At 46.9% G+C, this 22,983-nt stretch overlaps 1 protein-coding gene across 1 annotated transcript; it reads right to left on the bottom strand.

The window, feature by feature from the left end:
* Nucleotides 1-19,846, bottom strand: RRM2B (ribonucleotide reductase regulatory TP53 inducible subunit M2B). The gene is made up of 9 exons (XM_064442295.1): nucleotides 19,684-19,846; nucleotides 14,901-15,056; nucleotides 13,144-13,260; nucleotides 12,049-12,182; nucleotides 10,903-10,997; nucleotides 8,395-8,528; nucleotides 5,092-5,196; nucleotides 2,785-2,898; nucleotides 1-2,303 (listed from the first exon to the last, which is right to left on the bottom strand). The coding sequence occupies exons 1-9, from the start codon at nucleotides 19,735-19,737 to the stop codon at nucleotides 2,151-2,153; spliced, it is 1,062 nt and encodes a 353-aa protein (XP_064298365.1). The 5' UTR covers nucleotides 19,738-19,846; the 3' UTR covers nucleotides 1-2,150.
* Nucleotides 19,847-22,983: the final 3,137 nt, after the last annotated feature.

The raw sequence follows: 22,983 nt of genomic DNA, 5'->3' as shown, positions 1-22,983 counted from the left end.
CTTTCCACGTTCAAATTTTATTGAAGTTACACATATATTTTACACACAAATGGGGTGGGAGCTGTTGTAACCAGACTTTGGTATCTCATATACATTTACAGAACCTGAGCACATAGCAGTTTCATATTTGAATATTCTGTATACTCTCAACAAAATTCACATTACTCAAGCCAAATGCTTTTTATTACTTATAGTGACAAAAATAGGTTCCATTCCTCTAATAAGAGACCCATTTACAACATTTTCTCCCCCATCAACACAGTATTTCCAAAATGCACTGGATTTTCTCTCTAAGTTCACAGTTCTCTTGCAGTTGCAGGACATTATTGAGTGACACCAATTCCAGCCTTTCTCTGCATTCTTCAGGTCCCCCTCCGCCCTCCCCAAGTACCTTATGTCAAATGATGCAGGCTCTTCTCTAAGGGAAAAAAAAAGCTGTCCTGTTTCCGTGCTCATTACGTACTCAGGACCTTTTACTGAGACCACACAAAAAGAGTCAGTTTTGCTGCTTATGTTACACCAGGGACAATTGCTCACCAGGAACTATGCTAAGGCGGTAGACCTGTTTCATGGAACTCTGATACTCAGGGCTATGTCTGATCTGGGCTGGCACCAAAATAACACTTACACCACCCCACCCTCGATAACCCTGGACTGTCAGCTCATCTCATGCCAGGTATACCAAAAGCAGCACAAGATGTTTGCAACAATAAGAAATGCTTATAAAAGCTCTTATATAAGTTGCTAAACATTAGGAAAAAATGCTTGGGTTTAATAAAGCAGAACCCTTTGCTTGCTCATGTACACTCGCTTCACCTTTGAAAAAAATGAGCATATCTATTTGCAAATAATCCACCTACAAGTGAACAGCATCCCTTCCGTCCCAAGTACCACTGCAGCATGTTAGCCGTTCTTCAATTGCTCCATTCTCTGCATGCGACATCAAAAAATTTTCAGGCACACACTGGAACCCACCAAAAACCAAACAGCAGTCCTTTGTAAGATGCTGCTAATCCATACTACTTCAAGAATTGTTTTTGAAAGGTTCAATACCTTCCTCCAGAAGCTCTTCTGTGACAACAGTTTCAATTGTTGACATTAAAGATACAGCTTGAATTACCTCCATACATTATTGGTGCTTTCTTACAGCCCAAGTAGTATGTTTGTAGCACCTCAAGGGATAATCCCTTGAAACAATATGCCTTCTCACCCCATCAACGCGCAAGTAAAACCAAGAAGGGGATAATATCAAATCATCCAGCACAACAGAGGGAAGACAGACAACACCCAGAGCTGGCTGTTCCAGGGTCAGATGCCAACTGCAACTCAGCGCAACTACAGACTGCTTAATAAGGCACTTGTTCAGAGAAGCAGGGAAAAACAGGCAGCGCAAGCCAAAGAACTACAGGATGTGTTTTTTCTCCACTATTAACAGGCTTGCCTTTTCAGGGACCATTCAAGGTCCACTGACCTGCTTAATAACAGCTGTAAGACAAAAAATCGTATGTATTTGATTTAAAATCCTACCAACAGCCATCAGGTTTGCAAACAGAGTAACAATGTTTTCTGACAGAACCCAGGTTAATGGGGAGATAAAACTGTATCCCTGGGTTTAGTAAGATTTTATAGTTCATACCTTATTAATGTCTTACCACATTCACTTTTTACTCTATCTGCAGCAGGACAAAAAGGAAGAGCTTTTGCTCTAGACCAAATCTATAAACATGAAAATAGAAACCATGAAAATAATTTATAGCAACATATATAGATAGAGTGATACCTCATCTGGTTTCCAGATTAAAATACCGTAACATGAGGTAAATAAGCAGCTTGCTTTCTCAAAACACTACCAAAGTCTTAAAAAAAGTAGTTGTATCCAGGTCATTTTGAAAGACAGCAATCATAGCAGATGAGTCAGGGGAATCTTAAAAAGGCCATCATTTTAAAAAGCCATATAAATTTTTTGAAAATGACTCCCCTTTTTTCTTAAATGACACAGACTGAAATAAATTTACTCTTCAGACAAACAACATGAAAACCCAGGAAAAAAATCCCAGTAGACTCCAATTCCAGGAGAGGACACGGAGACAACTTCACAGCAGAAAGTGAGATGGGAAGAGGGAAACAGTCACCGTTTGTTTGCCAAGTTATCAAAAATCTGCATCCAGAGTGAAGACATTGTCCATTGTTTCTGCCATAACAGCAAAACGTTGATATTCTGATACCCGCTTCTCAAAGAAATTTGTTTTTCCTTCCAAAGAAATATTCTCCATGAAATCAAAAGGATTTTCTGCATGAAAGGCCTAAGAAAGGGAAACACTGTTACAGTAGTGACTCTGATAGGGTAACAATGCTTAAAAAAGCCCCAACAAACAAAACAGTCAAACCCTTTCAAATTAGATCATCCCTTGCTGTGATACGCTGCAGAATCTATGGACATCTATCTAAGCAAATCCGGTACTGTCACTCCCCAGGAGTTTGGTCCACGGTGAAGTTCACCTGCGCAAGGTGCTTATTACCCTTCAAGGGCCGCAGCACTTGAGCACAGCATAAGTTTCCCATTACAAACCTGCAGAGCAGCTGAAGGGAAACAATGGCATAAATTGTTCTTGCTCTTTTAAGTAGTGAAGCATATATATTGATGCTGTGGTTTCAGGTGTCACTCACAGAAAGTGCAAGTGCTAAATATGACCTGCTCCCAGGCACTTCAAGGGAGTGCTTTGTGCTAACAGCTTTCCTGGGCTGTCCTGGCAGGCCAGGGTTTCAGGCAATCGCATCTCTTACCTTTGAGAACCCAAGTTCCATTAGTAACCGGTCTGCGACAAATTCAATATATTGTTTCATCAACGTGCAATTCATTCCAATCAGACCTACAGGTAATGCCTCTGTCAGAAACTCCTAGAAGTTAAAATATGGATGACATTTAGAGAAATGAAATTTAAGGAGGGAAAAGGAGAGAAGACACCTGTGTTTCACAGTAACACAATTTGTGATATTCCAGGCTCCTCAGGCAGTTGTCTGGATAAAAAACTTCCACCACTAAATTAAACAAGTGTCTTCTGTTTTTAGTAGTTGTTTGTATCTTCCTTTATTTTTAGCATATTTTTCTGGAAAAGGAACAAAAATTTTTATTACTACCCTTCCCTTTTCCCTTTTTCACCCCCCATGATCCCAAGCTTCAGTGAAAGCCTGAGCTCAGAGTTCAATAAAACCTACAGGCCATACTAATGGGAGGAGGAATAGATCCAGAAATCTCCAGTTTTCCTTGGCTTCCAGCCATTTCAGAATGACAAACATAAAGGATAGTGATATAGGAGCACTGAACCCAGCCACGTACATGTTTACGCACTGATGCAATACCTGTCGGTGTTGTAAGGCAAAGCTGGGGCATTCATCATTGTATTGTGTTTGCATGGCAAGGTTTTGGTGGCGGGGGGTGGGGCATGAGGGGTGGCTTCTGTGAGAAGCTGCTTTAAGTTTCCCCTATGTCCAATACAGCCAATGCCAGACAGCTCCAAGATGGACCCACCGCTGGCCAAGGCCGAGCCTATCACTGATGGTGGTAGCGCCTCTGGGATAACAGATTTAAGAAGGGGGGAAAGTTGCTGCACAACAGCAGCCACAGAAAGGAGTGAGAATATGTGAGAGAAACAGCCACCAAGGTCAGTGGAGAAGGAGGGGGAGGAGGTGCTCCGGGCACCAGAGCAGAGATTCCCCTGCAGCCCATGGTGAAGACCATGGTGAGGCAGGCTGTGCCCCAGCAGCCCATGGAGGTCCATGGTGGAGCAGCTATCGACCTGCAGCCTGTGGAGGACCCCACGCCAGAGCAGGTGGATGCCTGAGGGAGGCTGTTATGTTGTGGGCAGCCCGCACTGGAGCAGGCTCCTGGCAGGAACTGTGGACCCATGGAGACAGCAGCCTGCCCACACTGGAACAGGTTTGCTGGCAGGACTTGTGACCCCAGGGGGAACCCACGCTGGAGCAGTCTGTTCCTGAAGGACTGCACCCCATAGAAGGGACCCATGCTGAAGCATTTCGCGAGGAATGGTAGCCCATGGAAAGGACTTATGTTGAGGAAGGTCGTGGAGGACTGTCTCCTGTGGGAGGGACCCCACGCTGGTACAGGGGAAGACTGTGAGGAGGAAGGAGCGGCAGAGACAAGGTGTGATGAACTGACCAGAAGCCCTGTTCCCCATCCCCCTGCGCTGCTCAGGGGCTGGAGGCAGAGAAAAATGAGGAGTGAAGTTGAGCGTGGGAAGAACGGAGGGGTGGGAGGAAGGTGTTTTAAGATTTGTTTTTTCTTTCTCATTACCCTACTCTGATTTGACTGGTAATAAAGTAAATTGATTTTCCCAAGCTGATTATTTTGCCTGTGATGGTAATCAGTGAGTGATCTCTCCCTGCCCTTATACCCTTTCATTATATTTTCTCTCCCCTGTCCAGCTGAGGAGTGGAGTGATAGACTGGCTTTGGTGGGTACCTGGTCACCAGCCAGAGTCAACCCACCACAGTCATCACCACAGTAGTTAGATGACAACAGAAAGGGAAGAGTAAACTATGATCCTGCCCAACACTCAGCAATGCAGAAGCCTATAGTTGCAGATGGGTAGCTATTCACGTGAAAGAACCTGACAGCAACCTCAGAAAAAGTCAGAACCCAGCACAGTACACAGAACAGACCCTGTCTTCTCCTGAGGACAAGCAGGCATGTGTATACAGCAAGGAGAGACAAAGATCCTGAAAGGACAGGGGTAAACTCTAAGAGATAGTTGCAGTTGAACTAGATTACTGTTGTAGGTCCCTTCCATCTGGAACCATTCTATTCTAAATAAGACAGCCTTTCTTCCTTTCTGTCATTAAGGTGGAAACCAGCTGCCAGTTTCAGCTTCTTCCAGTTGCTTGACAACTGAATCAGAAAGTCTCTGACTCTTATTGTCACCATTAAGGAAGAGGGAAAGGATGGTGTAATGTGTCAGGGATCCAGGCCTGAGCCAAGTATCAAATATGGAATCCCAAAAGTTAGAAGTTAATTTATTTTTGTACATAACACTGGTCCTGCACTGCCCATGATGCTGTCACAGCCACACTTACCTGCTCAATTTCAACAGCATTAACAATGATCTCACGGACCCGCTCTTCTGATGGTCTGTTCACTAAATAATGGAACATTAGACAAGCAAAATCACAGTGTAGACCCTGAAATAACAGAAAACAATGACAAAAAAGTCTTTTTTTCCCCTCCTCCACATAGTTTGCTCTTACTTTGAGGCAGCCTCATTCAGGTTGAAGCTTCCTAGCCTCCTGCTTCTTCGACAGTTACCATGTGTAGTGTGCACTTTCAGTTTACAAGCCAGTTAGTAACACCTGAAATCCCCCACACACCACCTATTCCGAAATAACTCTCAGTATACATGTTTCTCAGGTAAATATTTTTGAGAGCTGCTCTACTGTGAGGCAACCTACAGTGAGCCCTGCTAGGTCCCTGCCTCCCATCAGAGATGTTTTTGCAGAAAGACTCCTGCATCAAGACCTGCAAAACTATCTACCACTTAACACAGACCATTTACCTGCTCTCCGCTTTGAGATATGTGTACAGAAGTACTTGTTTTACATTATTTTAGTAGCATTCCTTCCCTTGCCTCTCCTCACAGCATTTTCAGAAAGGAAGATTCAGATTAGAGTCACCAAATCTAAGATTAACAAGTCATCTCTCCACACAACGTGCAGTTACTGTGAGGAATTTGCTACCAGAACATTCATAGGTTTGTAGCACTTAAGGATACCATGCCCCAACTCAACCCACCCATGCCATCACATTTCAGCCAGCTATCCTGCACAGAGCCCAGCAAACTGCGTTCACTCCCAAGATTTCCAGAAAAGCTTCCAGCCAGGATACCACAACATTAGGAGATGAACAACCCCTCATGGTCTGAGAAGGGTATCAGACAGCTACATCAAGAGTTGCCTCAGCTTCTATTTGAGCTTGCCTGGCTGCAGCTTCCAGCCTTTGGCTTCAGCCATGCCCACCGCTGCTAGACTAAAGGAGCACCGTGCTACCATCTCTCCCCTTGAGAACAGGATGGTGATTACAGTGTATAAGCACCATGAGGGCACATCCAGAGCAAAAAACAGTCAGAGGATTTGGCAGACTATGGGCAATGAGACAATCCAGTGCTATTGTTAACAAGAGTCAAAACAAAACCAAGAATTAAAAACTTTTTCAGAAAGGCTATGAAATTCTCATGCTTCAGGTCATGAAACAGCCCTGAAACAACATAATTTGGGAAATACTCCCCCTCTAGGGACCGCTTTAGCAGCCTTAGCCCTGCTGCAGGGCCTCCTATGGTCTTGTCCAGGCTAACATCACCAGCAGGATGCAAGATGTGCCTGGCTTCTGACCTGAGCCAGTGTGCTCTGCTAACTGGTGCTCACAGCAGCTCTGCACCTTTAAGAATCAGAGATACACCAGCCCAAAGAACAGCCTGGGAACAGAGCCTGCAGCTCAGAAAACATATTGAGCATTAACCATGTCTCTGTTCAGGTGCCTCAGAAAACAGTTCGTATAGTTTTCCATTGTAGATTCTTTTTACTGCCCCTGCTTTTGTAACAGCATTTCCTGGTTTTTGACACAGGTGCAGTGTGCACCAAGCCTTACTACTTCATAACAGTTCTGCAGTTGGAATTATGCCAGCAGAGCTCAAGAAAATTCAGTCTGGTGCTCAACTCTGCAGAGAAGTACAGTTACACTGCTGTATAGAGGAACTTACACCCTATTCACCTGCAAGCGATGCTTCTAACAAATACTTCGCTCAAATGGATCAGTTCATGATGACTCACAGAAACAGAAGACACAAGGAAGGTCAAGGCTGAAGAACTGTTTGGTTTTGCTTACTGATCATACCACTTTCTTCAAAACTGTCTTTTAAATTAAAGGTATCTTGTAAAACGCCTGATCTCAAATCAGTTTATCTAATCCATGCAGATTACTTCCATTACAGTAAAGCTCTTTATTCTTTTAGACCAACTCTGGTAAGTTCAAACCACTAGCATGTTTATACTGCATACAAAACTGGTCTTTCCACTTTTTCAGTGCTGAGAGTGCCATAAGCTGTGTGGTACCCTGTACACACACCCCAGCCATAAGGAACTGCTGCCAACTGGCAGGAAGCAGTGAAAAGAAAGGGTACTTGCCAGCACATGGCCTGCCATATTTGGTGTGCTAACACACAGCCCCTTAGACACATCACATCGTAAGCTAAGAAGCACTCCCCTCTATTGCAGACCTGTAGCTGCCCCCTCCCAGGAGATCCTATCACTGTGCAGTAACACAAGAACAAGGAGAAGAACGATATCTGCGGCTTCTGCAGCAACCTGCCACAGCTGGCCATGTGACACGTGCAGAAGGCCAGCTGCAAGCTCTGGGACCCACAACTAGGGGCAGATGGAGAGCAGTACAAGGAAGCCACTTGAACCTGACTGAAGCAGTTAAGGCAGAGCAAGGCTCAGAGTCATGTCCTAGCTAGGTCCTTGCCCAAGCCATCCCCCACTGCAGCTGGGGATCGTGCAATTCCACACCAGTCCTTGGGCAGCCAGGCCTCTGCCTCCCTTCATGGCCCAGGAAAACAAACATCCCCTTCAATCCAAACAGTCCACCTTTTTGATCATACTACGCATTGGGGTATTGCTAATATTTATGTTTTCTCTCTTTAAAAACAGGTATTTCTGCTGAGGGACGTAGCAGAACCTAGGGTTTAAGTTCATCACTAACTTAGAGCTAGAAGTCTGCTTCTTCCCCCTTTTTACAAATATTCTGGGAATGGCTGCGCCTTTGCAGGGCTCCAATCATCCTACATGCCAGCAGTTACAGCTCCTCCGTTAGGTGGCAGGGTCAGGCACTGCTCTGGGGAAAGGAAGTCTCTTCTCTGTGCTGCCTAGGAGATGATGTTAAAGCAGATGCAGAAGGTTACTGTGGGACAAGCTCTAGGGAGCATGGCCTGCAGTTACCTGGCTGGTAGCCAGGACCTCTCTCCTACCAGGACAGTGGACCTTCCCTGGAAAACTCTGCTGCTGACACTGGCTAGCAGAGAATCTAGTCAGACTTCTACCACCTCCTTGGCCTCCAGCACTGTCGACATTAAAAAGGCTCCATCATACCCAGAAATGCATCCCCTACTAGCTGCTGGATTCTTTTTCACTGGTTCCTACCCAAACACTGCTTCTGCACCCACTCACCTGCTTGTCCCCTTTCTGCTCTCTTCACCTACCCTCCAAACCTTCCTGCCACCAGAGGTAGGCCATTCTGGCAAGACTATGGGATCTTTATAAATATAACTCTGTCCTTCCCCTGGAAACTCGCTTTCCTTCCCAGACAGTATGTAGGGTATGACACATTACCTCATCTCTGCTAATAAGTTCATTGGAGAAAGTCAGTCCAGGCATCAGGCCCCTCTTCTTCAGCCAAAATATAGCAGCAAAGGAACCCGAAAAGAAGATGCCTTCAACTGCAGCAAAGGCAACCACTCTCTCACCTGTTTAACATAACACATTTTCAGTTAGACATAAAATACTGTATTGCTTGTCAGCAAGATGCCCCATTTGCATCAGACAGACCAACGGTGGAGAGGAAGAATCCCCACTGCAGCACCAGGTGCCGTATCTGACCACATCTTTCAGCATATCCTGAGGCATACAGGGTCTACACACACAACAGCACTTAACCACAGGCAACCCCAGCAGAACAGCAGAACCAGGACACCCACTGAAACTGCCACAGGTCAGAAGGGAAAGAACATTAATTGTCCAAAGTGGCCAAGACATTAGTATTCTTTTATCTCTTTCCCCTGAAAGGCAGGAAAATGGCTGTGTAACTAGTAGACAAAACTGAGAGAAGATCCGATCTCCTATAAATGAAACAAAAAACCCTACACCTCGATTTCTGCTTGTTGAGAATCTGCATAAAAACATATTCTTACAAGAGTGGAATAACACAGAACATAATTCATCAAGACACAAATAGCTATTTATGTTATCCCACCTGTTACTCCACCTTTCGTCCAAGGAAAGCACAGCATTACTGGTCCCGGTTCTCCCTGTTCTCTACAGGAACGTAATTTTTCAGACTATAAGACCATCTGACTGCTTGGTGAAGACATGTCATTCCATGTACTCTATTTTAAACAACTTTCCAAGATCCTTGGGAATATTATAACACAAAGAGCTTTTGCATTAAGTGCTGGTGCCTTTTACCAGTGAGAACTGCTTAGAATTTTGTTTAAAAACCAAAATAACTCCAAAATAGCCAGGTGTCCCACTTCCTCTACAAGATGCAAATGCCACCTGCTGGCTCATTTGAAGAAAGTCAAGTTAGGGAAAAAGCATGAAGAGCAACACAAATTTACAAGTATCATGGAAAGGGTACTAAGGGACAGGTACTAAGGGAAGAATTTGTCTGGCAACACTAAAAATCTCCTAGGTTACTTCTAGAGAGGAGTGGAGGAAGGCTGCTCATTCAATATAGGCTTAATGAAGCACAAGAGTGAGTATCGATATGGTTTTTACTACCTTCCACCTGACTAGCTATCATACAAATGAGTTCTGCTAAAATGAACATCACCCATCAGCAGTACCACATAATGTCAGTGCACGCTGGGAGTCCATAGAACAGATACAGCATAAGAAATCAACCAAAGCTGTGGAGACCCAGTTGCAGGCCAGGTCCCCAGGCTGGAAGGAAACACCAAGCAAACATGCCAGCCAGCCACTTTCATACACCCTATCTCATAATCCATAACTGTAAGACCTGGGAGCCCCAAATGTTTTAAACTTGGAAAGTTTTCTCAGTAAGATGAAAAACAGAAGAGTAGAAATGTACTTTACAAAAATTTGGATAGGATGCATAAAGTTGTGGGGCAGGGGGTAGGGTGAACATTGCTTTTTTTGTTAGGGAACCTTCTGATTCCTGGCACACCCCATACTGCTGGGAGCCAAATGAAGGAGATGAAGAAGGAGCGCCACACACAGCAAGCAAAGCCAGATTGGGGAGGCAGAGGGACGCTCTAGGACAGAAGAATCTACAGCTACAAAAAGAACTCCACTCAAACAAGAGCTGTGAACAACAGATGCTGCAAAAGGATGATATTCAGATTTATTTTGTTTGGCTGGCTGAATCTCTCCATCTCCCACACTTTCTCTAAGTATAGAGGATGTTTGGTTTAGAAAATTCACCAGTCTGTCCATTATTCATTTCAGCTACACATCCTTCAGGGTCAACACCGTGAGCTGAATGCAGAACACTGGAAAGGGAGCCCTGCACCATGCTGATGGAAGCTGAACCACTGTCCCACCACTGAAATGAGACACAAAAACTAGAAACCTGGTCCCAAGAGCAAACCAGAAACACCAGAGACACATGATTCTTGAATCTTTTTTGCCCAGGCTCTGTCATGCTGTTACAAAAAAAGGCTAACATCACACACAAATTTGTCTTTATGAACATGAACACAGAAAAAGCCTGGACTTGCAAGACTTCAGTTGCCCAGTTCTGAACACTGGAGTACAAAATAGGAGGCAACTGGAAGAAATAATCACAAATCCTAGAAAACAAGATCTACAAGTAAACCTGAAGAAACGAGGGTTGTTCGGTAGAAAGACAAAAAAAGACAGAGAAACCCACAAGCATTTTTCATAACATGATTCTAGGGGCACTGCTCTATTGCTTTAGCTGAAGACAAAAACATACAGGCTCACCAGAAGTTACTTCTAGTTCTTTAGTTAAACCAGAGACCCACAAGCCACAACATCGTCTGTGGAGAACTTAATTTCATGTTCCAGGCATGCAGCTCACTCCCAGAGGATTAGGTTGTGACACGTGCAACAGAAACAAGTTTTTAAGAAGCTACACACCAAAAGTGGATTCTCTGTCTTCAATCCACTTCAGAGCCCAGTCTGCTTTCTTCTTCACACAAGGCATTGTTTCAATAGCATTAAATAAGAAATCCCTATAGAAGACAACAAAGAGAAAACATCCAAACAAGTGATTTACATAAATCTGCCCTGGTTGTCCCTACTGGCTCCACCAGACAGAGGAATCCATTACGCTACGCTCTGAACTAACCCAAGTAAGAGACCATTCCCACCCCAAAGGGGTGATGAACTCTGGTAACAAGGGCACAGGGAGGCAGATGTGCAGAAAGCGACAAACCCAAGGTCTCAGAGGAGGTGAGCTGTAGGGATGGGGAGTGAAATCAAATGTCCCATCCCAGGAGTGCCCATCCACCAGACCACACTGCCTTTCAGACTTCAGGCCAGATGGGCAGCCACTTCCTACCCACGGAGCTACACCTCATCTTGCCCAATGCCACAAAAGGAACTGGACAATTCCCACAAGTTCCCATGCTAAACACCTGAAAGGAAACCTTGCAGTCCTCCCACTGCCACCACCCCGTGGGAAACCAAGCTGCTCTTGACCATCACCATGGTGGAGGCTCTGAGGGAAAGTGCTTCTTTTCAAATGTATTATTACCATTTAGACTAGAAAGTTCTCCAGCACCAAAGGTAATGGGGCTCTGCAAACAACCCAATACTTTAAAAATAAGCAGTTCAAGTTATATAAAAAAGCACCGACAACAAAAAAGCTGAAAGGATACAATATATTCATTAGTGTATGTTAGAAACACCAGTTGCATCACGAGCACTCAATTTCCCAGGGCAGATCCTTTACTGGTGAGAGAACAAGCACCTCAGGAGCACAATAACCACAAGGAGCTTGTCTACCCTTTAACAACATTTCACACAGCCCACACTTCCTGCAAGCAAAGATTTATACAAATATTAAGTAACCTTGTGACACTCCCACACAAGTCTGTTGGTGAGTAATACTCCTCTCCATTTTGGGGGTCAGGCATGCATGCCTTGAAAGCTTTAAGGAAGCATCCCCAACTCCCCCAGTACGTCAATATGAAACAGAAGACAGCTGCTGCTGCCCAACAATGGTGTGGCTGGACTAGGTGCCACATTTCCCATGGGTCTGTAACACATCCAGAGGTTTACCTTTTCTCAGGATCTTTGATGTAGGTGTCTATGAGCAAGCTGTACATCTCTGAGTGAACGTTCTCAATGAGAATCTGAAAGCCATAGAAACAACGAGCTTCTGGGATCTGCACCTCCTGACTAAAACGCGCCACCTACCAAAAACAGAAAGCATGGCAATGAGTTCGGTAAAACCAGTCCTGCATCAAAGTACTCTGAGCTTAATGGGAGAGATTACAGACCTCTACCACAGAAAAAGGACGGGAGCAGTTCAACCCTACTTTATTCACAGATATGTCAACAGGATAGGTGTGGTGCAGAAGAAAATAAAACAAGGTAGCTAGAAGTAAATACATCTGCTGTGCGTCTTGGATAAGGAGCTGCACTGAAGCACGAGGACACACGTACACAGGAGAAGAACAGCAAAATATTGCAATAGGAAACACTTCATATCGAACAAAGCCTCAGAGTTTTTGTTTATCATTAAAAAAACCAAAACAGTATGACATAAGATGTGTTCCTGCAATATATGCACATATACTATGACATATTCTACACGTTACAGACATTCAAGATCTAAACTGGGCATCTGCAGTCAGATACCACTGATAACCTGTGGTGAGACATTCTGCAGCCCAGAACTGATTTCAGCACAAAGACTTCCCCACCTTCTTAGCAGCACCTACCTACAGCCCTAAAAGATTCTAGGATGCCATTCAGTGAGAGTAAAATGGATTTTACCAAAATGAATAATACAGAGCATGGCACAGCACAATCCCACCCTACTTCTCATCTAACGTGAGCAGAGGAAAAAGCATGGGGTTCTATTAATTCATTGAGAAATGCGGATCAACACAACCAGGCAGAAGGCTGAGCTTAAGAACTGTGTCCGGAAGTGATGTGATTTGGAGTCTTGCTGACCGCAGTTGACCCAATTTAACTCAGACACTGGCCCCAGAAGAACAAGCTACTTATTCCCCTTGGCAAAGGTGAGATGATGGGAAGAAAAAAACAGTACGCATTTAAACTTATGCATTAATGTGAGAAAATGGAAATGAAAAGCCAATAAGCCAATACAATGAGTAAGCATTCAAGCCCTCTGCAAAGCTTTCTCACCAGGTTTTCATTTACAATTCCATCACTGGCTGCAAAAAATGCCAGAACATGAGAGATGAAGTATTTTTCATCTGCTTTCAGCTTGTTCCAGTGAGGAAGGTCCTTTGATAAGTCAACCTAAAGAAAAGAAAAAAGAAAAATGTTATTGCCCTTTTGAGTTTGCAGTTCTGTAAGAAGAGAAGTAGCCTAGTCAAATGGCTGAGGCAGAGTTTTGGTGTTTGCTCTCAAATCTTTACATGTAGAGAATTTAAATACATCTGACTGTAAAAGACAAGACACACTGCAGTATCACTGTCTTCCTCTGTGACAGTAATATCAGACATTCTCTTCACAATGAACACTTTTGTAATTTGGGAAAAAAATCAGCGTCTATGGAATTATAAATAAATCAGATTTTGAAAAGCAGTAGTTATCTTCTTGTCATGAGTATGAACATTCACCAATAAGCAGAGCTCACTTTGAGACACTTAAACTCTACTTGAAATAAATGCTGATATCCCAAGAAACCTATACCCAGGTGTGCCAAAAGATGGACTGAGGGGACTTCTGCCTTTGGCAGGTGTTCAGCCTCCATCCCACCACAGGATGGCATGGGGCAAACGCTGTGCAACTGCTCTCATCTACCAGACTGAACTCTAGCCACGGTAGAAAACCACAACTTCCTTTGCATAGGCCTTTTTTGTTTGTTTGTTTGGAGGGAGGGATTTCTGAAACACAGCAGCAGTTAAGCAGGGCCAGATGTGAAAAATAGAGGCCTAAACACTTATGTATACGTGTGTGTGTACAAACATGTACACATATGTGTGTGTGTGTATGTAAACACATACACACACAAACCGTTTTAGAGTTAACTTTCCAGTTCATTTGGAAATGCACTGACAGATGGTAGGACAGTGTAAGAAGGAACCAGTAATACAGTGAAAGAGCAGGCTTTTTCCCCAATGGCTTAAATCAACCTCTACTGCAACTGGGCAGCAAGCCTCCCAGGCAGGCAACACGATAGCGACTATAGAGACAGCTGCTCCTCACCATCTCAGGATGCTTTCTGGCCTATTTAGAGCCTGCCAGTGCTTTCAGCTCACCCCTCTGCACCTGCAGATCACTGCTTACAAATGAGCAAAGGCTGCAGAAGCTTCAAGTTGGAACAACCAGCTCAGCTGGCCGGTAGTATCTCCAGATCAGTGCAATGTTCAGAAGCCTCTGCTATTGCAAGCTTAGCAAGCTGAGTACTGCTCAGGTTTGGCTAACCAGCCACCTTGTGACAAAACTTACAGCTTGCATTATAACTCAGGGCAAGCATCTAACCAGGGCAATCAGGAGTCAAATAGAAGCATTTTTAGTAAGTGTCCCTGATTATCACCATCTTTCTTGAAAATAGATGCCTAATATTAAAGAAGAGCATTCACATAAAATTGCTCAGAACATCTTATTACATGGGCAAGGAGTTGCAGGTACAGAGACCACAGCAGCACAGGAGCTACCTGACTTAGGCTCCTTCTACAACCAGAAAAGAGCTCCAGGATAAAATGCCATCTCATCCTAAACCAAACACCTAAAACAACTCTGCTGAATCACCCTGTGGAAGCAGCTTTATTTCCACTGCCCATGAAGGGAGTCCTGCTCTGGTGCAAGCACCTCATGTTCAATGCAATTGACTCCAACCCTTACAAGGCAAAAGCCAGCAGCAGAGCTAGGAAGGAAGTGCCAGGAACCCTGGTCTGAGTGCCTTGTGCCAACCCACTGGCCCCAGGGCTCACCTCTTCTGCTGTCCAAAAGGAGGCCTGAGCCTGTTTATACATTTTCCATATGTCTGGGTACTGGATGGGGAAGATGACGAACCGGCGGGGATTTTTTCTGAGAAGAGGCTCCTCATCAGGGTCCAAGCCATTTTCCGCAGCACTCGGAGATGAGCTCTGGAGATAAAGCACAGTTCTGGTTAAGGTTGCCGTTACTTATTCCTCCTCTTCCCCATATTGCAAAGGTGTGATTCAAAAGCCCCCCGTGTCACACACTCACCTGCCCCCCTCGGGTAGATGCACTACCTGTCCTGGAGGTACCTGCCCCCTCACCCTCCATCCGTGCTCCTGCTGCTGGGGCAGCAGCGCTGCCTGCCTGCCCAGCTCTACCCAGCACCACTCACACCAACCTCCCCCTCCCAGGTGTGCTGGCGCCAGGAAGCGCCTGACGCCTGCGTGCCAAAGAGAAAGCCTTTCTGCGCTGCGAGGAGGAAATCTGCCCCAGGAAACGATATCAGCTGCTGCGGCACTGCATGTGGGGAGATACATGCAAGGTCACCGCACGCCGCCGCCAGCCCTCATCCAGCACAGCTCTGTGAGGCTCACCACCCAGGTTGCCTCCAAATCATTCACTTTACATTGAGCCACTTGGGCCTGGATGGACTTTCTTAAAACTGCCATGAGATCACAGCAATTAATGCCATTTGGTAGAGGAACAGCCCTGTGCCACAGCGAGCCTCCACACAGAGGCTTGTGTATGCAATCCTGCAGTGAGCAGAAGGCAGTCCACAAACCAGCACAGGTCTGTCTCTCAAGTGCTGATATGAAGCTATGTGCCTCTCTTTCCAACAACAGGCAGTGGGAAAACCCCTGCCTGGAGTCACCCATCCCTATCCCACTCCCTCTGCATGGGCTCCCGGAGAGCTCCCGTGCACAGCTCTTCCTCAGAGAGCTACCCACCCAGCCGAGGTGGGGACCACTGACATTTAGGAGACAGGCCACTGAAGAGCAGCATGGAGAGGGCTCTTCATGAGCAGGGCCTTCACCTCGCGTCCAGCTGGGGACATCTGCTCCCAGGAGCAACACCAGACAGCATCCCTGCCAGGCACGTCACCCAGCACCTACTGAAGACAACCGCTGTGAGGAGCTGTCAGGACAGCATGCTGCAACCTCTCCAGAAGGGACAGCAACTCACACTGATCAAAGGTTTAGCCAGCAGGGTGCCCTTCTGGGTTGGTTCTGAGATCCCAATGACACCGCTGTAGAGGATAACTAACCACAGGCAGTAGATGAGGCATTACATATAATACAGCAGGGAAGGGGAGCAAAAGGTTTTGAAATCATTGCTTCTACCCTCCTAGGAGGTGCCAGAGTCTTTTCCCTATCCAGTCTCCTTGTAGCCATTCACATAATAAATAGTAATCCTCTACTTCAATTTGGAAAATACCCTCAAACAAATAATTCTACTCACATTTTAAAAAAAACAAACAAAAACCGAACACATGCACATTGCATAGCTGGCCTATGTACCACAGATTCCCAAAGAAAACACATCAGGAAGCACATTCTGGGTTACAATTTTACCATTTTATTGTATTTTTAAATATTACTCAATTACATGAGACAAATTTCCCAGCATCATCTTACAGAATCTCTGCTGCAGGCCACAAGAGTGCAAGACCTTTTGTATTTCCCAGGATGCAGAGGCAGTTGTAGTAACCCACTGGAAGCCCTCAGGGGAGAGTGTGGGCCCAACAAGGTTGGCACCCTGCCTTAGCACACACCTTCTCAGGGCTGGCCATGCAGCTAGCATCTCCATCGGCTTCCACACCAGTCATCATCCTTGAAAACAGAAACACTGCAAGTCTTCCTTGTTAGCCCAGTGTTTTCCTGAGCAAAACCCTTCTATACTGCCCAGGGACTGTCCCCAAGTATTTATTTTAGCCTAACAAGTTGGACTAGCAGTTACCAACCTCAGCCTTGATGTTCCTGAGCCATTCAAAAGCCAGCACGCAGGGCCCATAATGCAGGGAGATAACCTGAAAAATACTTCTGGTGTACAGAAGTGAAGCAGAGCACAGAAAGGCAAAGTTCCAGTATGGCAGGAACACTGGAGACCAACACTGAGACAAGATGTGCTTGTTATTTTTCCAATGGCCTTTAACAGCCTTTAACAGCTGTCATGCCACAGAGAGAAGGGTCAACACACCAGAAATACTGTCAGTGCACAGTGAGACAGAAAGGCAAGAAAAGAAGGCCCATGAAGCAGTATGTATGCTCTGGAGAGCCCTGATGGCAGGAATGCAGAAGGAACTTCCAGGAGTCAAAGACTCAGATGATGGCATGACCCCGAGAAGGACCACCACACAGAAATGGAAAATGGTGCAAGTTTTTTTTTTTAAAAAAAAAGGTAGGTTTTTTTTTTTCCATTTTAAAAAAGGAATGGCCAGCCCACAGAGACTACACCATACTGGAACCTCCCCCGCAACCCAACTCCCACCTCCCCTAACCCCTTCTGGGGTGGAGAGGAGTGTCACAGGCAGGCTCCATTTCTAAGCTGGCAGGCAGGCAGCTCCTGGCTAGGAGAGAGCCCTGTCTCTCTCCATTTGGGTTTCCACTCCACCTAGCCAAAGTTTTATCAGGATAATACTTGTTACCTAGCCTGTTTGTTAATGCAGTACATGTCTTGGTACAACTCAGCTAAAAATTCACAGAAGATCCTTCTCTAATTCAATTCACATACATGGCACATTCTGATCACTGTCGGGGTTTCAGAGCAGCCACCACCTTGCACTGAAGGAGCACAACACGTTCCCAGTCTGGCCTTCCTGGCCCTGGGGGCAGTGGCAGGGGGACAGGGACCTGGAGAAGGTAATGGTCACTAGGCCGATACACCTCCTGTTTTCAGCCTGCACCCCGGATCTTTTCCTTAATGATATGATGGTGCAGAAAACAGTACACACTCACCATAATAATGAACAGCATCCAGTTTATACTGCAAACGTGCTACTTTCTGTTCAGACAATGTGAGCCAAACACATAAAAGAGCTGAAGCTGGTGGTCACAGCCCAACCCCTGCTCTAGCAGGGTCAGCCAGAGCAGGCTGCCCAGGACTGCATGCTGCTAAGGCTTCAGTATCTCCAAGGATGTAGACCATACAAACTCTGTGAGCAACCTGTGCCAGCATTTGACCACCTTCACAATGAACAAGTGTTTTCTTACATGCAAATGGAACCTCAAGTGTTTCAGTGTGTGTCCGTTGCCTCTGGTGCCATCACAGTGCACCACTGAGAAGTGACTAGCTCCACCTCCTTATTCCCTCCATCAGGTATTTATACAAACTGATAAGAACCCCTGGAGTCTTCTCTTCTCTAGGCTGAACAGCCCCAGCGCTCACAGCCGCTCTTCATATGGAAGATGCTCCAGTCTCTTAATCATCAGCCCTTTGCTGGACACACTTCAGTACATCATATCCCAGTTTTTCTATGACTGCTAGAGAGAAACTCTTCTGGTGACGACAATAAACCTAATGGACCACAAAGGCTGCCTAGTGGTACTGAAGCTCTTTCCATTAATTTCAAATTCAGCAAACTAGGAAAAAATTAACGCATATACACACGTGCAACTACCACCCTGCAGCAACAGCTGCTGGGCTACGTGTGCAGGAATCTCGGTTACATGCCCAGTATCGGTTTTAGCCAGGGAAAAAGCTAAAGGCGCTGGCAGAGCTGGCAATGATGTGGCACATACCACATTACAGTATGCAATCATGAGCACTTCCACACCCCGGTCAGAGGCTGCATGTGCATCCCACGAGGACCCAAAGGCTTCAAGCCAGACTGGGCAGCACTGGCCATGCTAGCAGTGAGACTGGGAAGATCATTGGCGCTCCTGGGAGAGATGGCTTCCACCACACAGCAGCTGAGCCTGCTGGTCATGCATGCCCGAGGGGATGCACAGGGCTACTGCAGGCCAGAGCGAGCGCCCCTTCACTGTGGGTGCAGCATGCCGCTGTTCACAGAGGGAAACGTTAAGGGGGTTTTTAGGCTTGTATTTAGTACAGCATACCCCAGTTTCAGGAAACTTGAATACCGCTGAAACACAAAGGTTTGGGAACACCACATGGGTTTCTCTGCCATAAAGACCCCTTTCCCTCAAACACCTCCGGCTGCCCTGGCAGGGAGAACCCAGAATGGAGCTGGGACACCTCCGGGGGGCAGACTCTCCTGGCCCACAGCGGCTGGGAAGGCAGGACCACCCAACACCCACGCCTGCCTCCCTGGCAGCTTAGGGCAGAGGGGCCAAGCTCTGCCAGGCGACCCAGGAGCCCCCGGGCCCGGCAGAGACCGGGTCCCGAATCCTGGCCGGCTGTATTTATTCATCCCAGGCACACTTCCAGCGCTCCCCGGTCACAGTGCCTGAAAGGGTACGCCCGACCCTCCGGAGCCCCAGCGGGACAAGGACGCGAAGGCGACCAGGTGCCCTTTCCGAAGCTGTCCAAAGCACCGCCGTGTCAGCAGATCCCCGGGGCGGGCGGGGGCGAAGCCTCGCCACGGCGGCCCCACGCTCCCCGGGAGAGGCCCGGCCCGGCCCGGCGGGGAGGCGGCAGCAGCCAGCGGTAGGGGAGGCCGCGGCGCCCGGCTGGAGCCGGCGGCTCGGGCAGGGCCCGGGCCGGGCAGGTGCCTGCAAGGCCAGAGATGCGGCGGCGGCGGCGGCGGGCAGGGACTCCCCGGGGACGCTCGCCCGCGGCGCCTCTCCCCGGCACACCCGCCTCGGGGCCCCACCGCCCCGGCCCCGGCCTTACCCGCTCCGGCCCGGCCGCCTCCTGCAGGGCCGCTCGCCCCCGGCACTCGCCCATGGCCGGCGGCGACTGGGCCGCGAGAGGACGGCGGCGGCTGAAGGGGGAACGGCCAGGGCCGCGGCTGCTCCTCCTCCTCCTCCGCGGGGCGGGCTGAGAACGGCAGCGGCGCCAGGCTCGACGGCAGCGCCTGGGCGGGGACCGAGGGCGGCCCCGGCGGGGCGGGCGCCGAGCAGGAGGAGCTCTGTAGCCGCGGGGTCCCGGCGGCTCCGGGCTCCGCCGTGCCGTGCTGCGGGAGCCATCGCCTCGCCAAGGGCCGCCCCTGGTCTGCGGGGGGCAGCCAGGCCCGCCGCTGTGTGCCTGCCCGCCCGGGGCTCCTGGCCTCCGCTGCCGCCCGGGCAGGCGGAGACAGAAAACCCAGGGAGGTGGAGTAGTGATGGCAACAGACGGTCTTACTTTGTGAGGAGAAAAACCCAAAACCAAAACCAAAACAAGAAACAGCAACCCAAAACGAGAGGGAGAGTCCTAGACGAGTCTCTGAAAGATGATGATGGAAGGTGAGCTACTGGAGGGAGTTAAGGGCGTTGTTGCAAATATTTACCGGAAAAGTAACCTTTGGTTTTGTTAGTTTTGCTAGTCGTCAAGAAGTTCAGGGTTTTTTTTAAAGGCACCTTTCCACCACAGAGTGACCAAGACCGCCCCTCTCCCCGTTTCCCGGGCACTGGGAAGGGGCAGCAGGGCCAGCTGGGCTCCCCCAGCCTCATTTGCTGCCCGTGCCTTTTTTACGCCTTGTGAGAGGAGCCCCGGCTTTACCCGGGCAGGGGTGAGGGCAGCTGAGTGGCGAGACCTGTGTCCCACGGGTGACCGTGATGGTCCAAAGAGCGAGACAACTTTGGTTTCCTTACATCGAGTTCTGTGAGGAGCAGAAACACACGCCTAAGCAGCATGTTACTACACTGCGCACCAGAAACACACAAACAGTAAATGAGAAAAGGTGGTTTTGCACTAACAACATCTGCTGTTACCCAACTACTGCTCTTACCGAGTCAGCCATTAAGCTTTATTACCAGAGGTACCCATACAAGTTAGTATTCACATCCAACATCAGCTCTGCTCCCAGGCATACCGAGTACCAGGGATTCTAGCTTTTATCCAGAGAAAACGACTAGAAGAAGACTGACTGAAGAGCAAACCCAACTGACCCATTAACACCGACAAATTATATTGGTGTGTGTAATGCAGAGTGTGCTGATGGGAGATGCATGAGTTTCTGGGCCAAATACAACAAGCAGCAAAACTCAAGCATAGTAATCCTATTAAATAACATTGACCTATCGGTTGTCTTAGGCCCCTAACCTGATTATCCTGGCTGCTGTTTCAAAATTCCCCAAATAAGAGCTTGTCCCGGTGAGTATTTGACATGGTTTACAAATTAATATAATTAGCAAAAGAATGGAGTTCAAGCATTTGGGGATAACTTCTTAAAGTCACACCTGCCCTTTCAGAGTTGCACAGCGAACTTCTACTTACACAGTGCCTACAGGTTAATATACAAAGGAAAAACACTGCAAAGGCAATGTATCACAAGGATTAACAAAACAGCAGTTGGCTGTTCTTGCACCTCCACAAAAATCCACCAAATTCTGTTAACTTGGTTTTATATAAATTAATTACACCACATACATGATACAGAAATATGGAAAAGCACCTGTGGAACCGTAAAAGAATAGAAGCAGAATAAACATACATATGAAGTACAGCATTACGGACAATTTTGCAAGATTTCAGATGACTCATCTGCACTTACAATGACCTGTTTAGAATAAGCTCCCTGACGGGTGGTGGAAGCTGTATTCATCCCTTAGCTCCTGACTGCTGGGTGCTGCAGCAGCTGTCCTGTCCCGGTCCCCACGGCCCCTCACCTGCGCTCACACACAACAAACGCACGTGCTAGGAGTTGTGCGGCTGTTTCTGCATGGGGAGGGAGCCTGATCTGCAGAATCGCATCCGCCGTCACGTCCTGAAAGCATGGTGGCCTTTCCCGGAGGCGCAGGACACTACAGCAAGGAGGGGAGAAGACCCACAAGGCAGCACACCAGAACGGGTGTTCTGCAGGGTGGCCTATGGCTTCACAACAGCTCTCTCTGCCAATTGCAATTAACGAAGGTGCAGCCACAGCACACACCTTTAGTACACTCTTGGACAGACCCAGACCTTACGGGCTTACTAACACAGCTTTGCATTCCCAAAGCTTGTTCTGTCCAACGGAGTAATTCTGATCCACTCATTTAAAAAAAAAAAAAGAAAAAAAAGCCTGTCCACATCCTCCTCTGGACATGAATGAGAACAATCTGCAAGTTCATGCTGTATTTAGTAGTTCTGAAAATAATAAAAGCAATGAAAACAACGAAATCTATACTAGCATCAAATACAACCTTTTGGGCAAAGTACTCTTTCATGGCAAGGCAAAATAAGTTAGTGATAGAAGGTGCATCCCAAAATTTTACCTACTAAGGCATCCAAAATGCAGTCATCACAGCTTGAACTATAATGCCTCTTCCCTCCCTCCCCTAAAAGATATCACTTATTTTGGAAATACTGAGCTGCCTTTTAAAATACCTTTTATAAATACCACTTTTTATAAGAACACCACCATTTCAGGTAAAATGAATAATATTCATTTATAAATTAAAGTGAAATCCAGTTTTTCAGCTTACAGCTGTTCACTGTATGAAAATCAATTTGTGAATAATTTCAGTATGTCCAAAACAACTATTTTCTTAAAAAGAGTCTCCTGCAGAGAAACCTTACCACCGGTTGTGGCAGCAACCTATTTTCCAATAGGAAATGACTACCGTGTTCAAACGTACGCATTCGTGTTAGCTGCTGCTGTCACTGGACAGGGGATACTGAAAAGTTTCACTATTATGGAAAACAGTCCTGAAACACTTGGGAGCAACCGACTGCTCCTTGCTGTACTAAACATATTGCTATAATAGTAACTTGTGGTGATATTTAATTCCTTTATATTAAGAAAGCTATGGACAACAGGGGAAAAAAAAGTCTCACTTACAGCCTTGCATTTCAAGCAAGACATGAAGTCATCCTCTTAAAGACAACTCCACAGAAAATCCTTAAGATGTATGTAAAAAATTAAGAGCCCTTGTGCTTCTCGGTTCAGCATATCTGCTCAATGATAAGATACTCAAATATCTGCAAATGAAAACCACAACCACAACTTCCAACTAGGAAGCCCGTTGGTGCCCGACGATGCTAGGAAGTCCTGCCAGGCAATGACCACACTGC

Source organism: Phalacrocorax carbo, chromosome 2 (genome assembly GCF_963921805.1).
Source record: "Phalacrocorax carbo chromosome 2, bPhaCar2.1, whole genome shotgun sequence".
In the NCBI taxonomy this organism is placed as follows: Eukaryota; Metazoa; Chordata; class Aves; order Suliformes; family Phalacrocoracidae; genus Phalacrocorax; species Phalacrocorax carbo.
Note: the sequence above shows the minus strand (reverse complement) of the source record. Positions and strands in the feature narration are given on the sequence as shown.

Coding starts and splice junctions, on each gene's coding strand:
- RRM2B (XM_064442295.1), bottom strand. CDS start 19,737: ATGGGCGAGTGCCGGGGGCGAGCGGCCCTGCAGGAGGCGGCCGGGCCG. Junction 12,183..13,143: donor GAATTGTAAATGAAAACCTG/GTGAGAAAGCTT, acceptor TGTTTTTGGTAG/GTGGCGCGTTTTAGTCAGGA. Junction 2,304..2,784: donor TGGAACTTGGGTTCTCAAAG/GTAAGAGATGCG, acceptor TCCCTTTCTTAG/GCCTTTCATGCAGAAAATCC.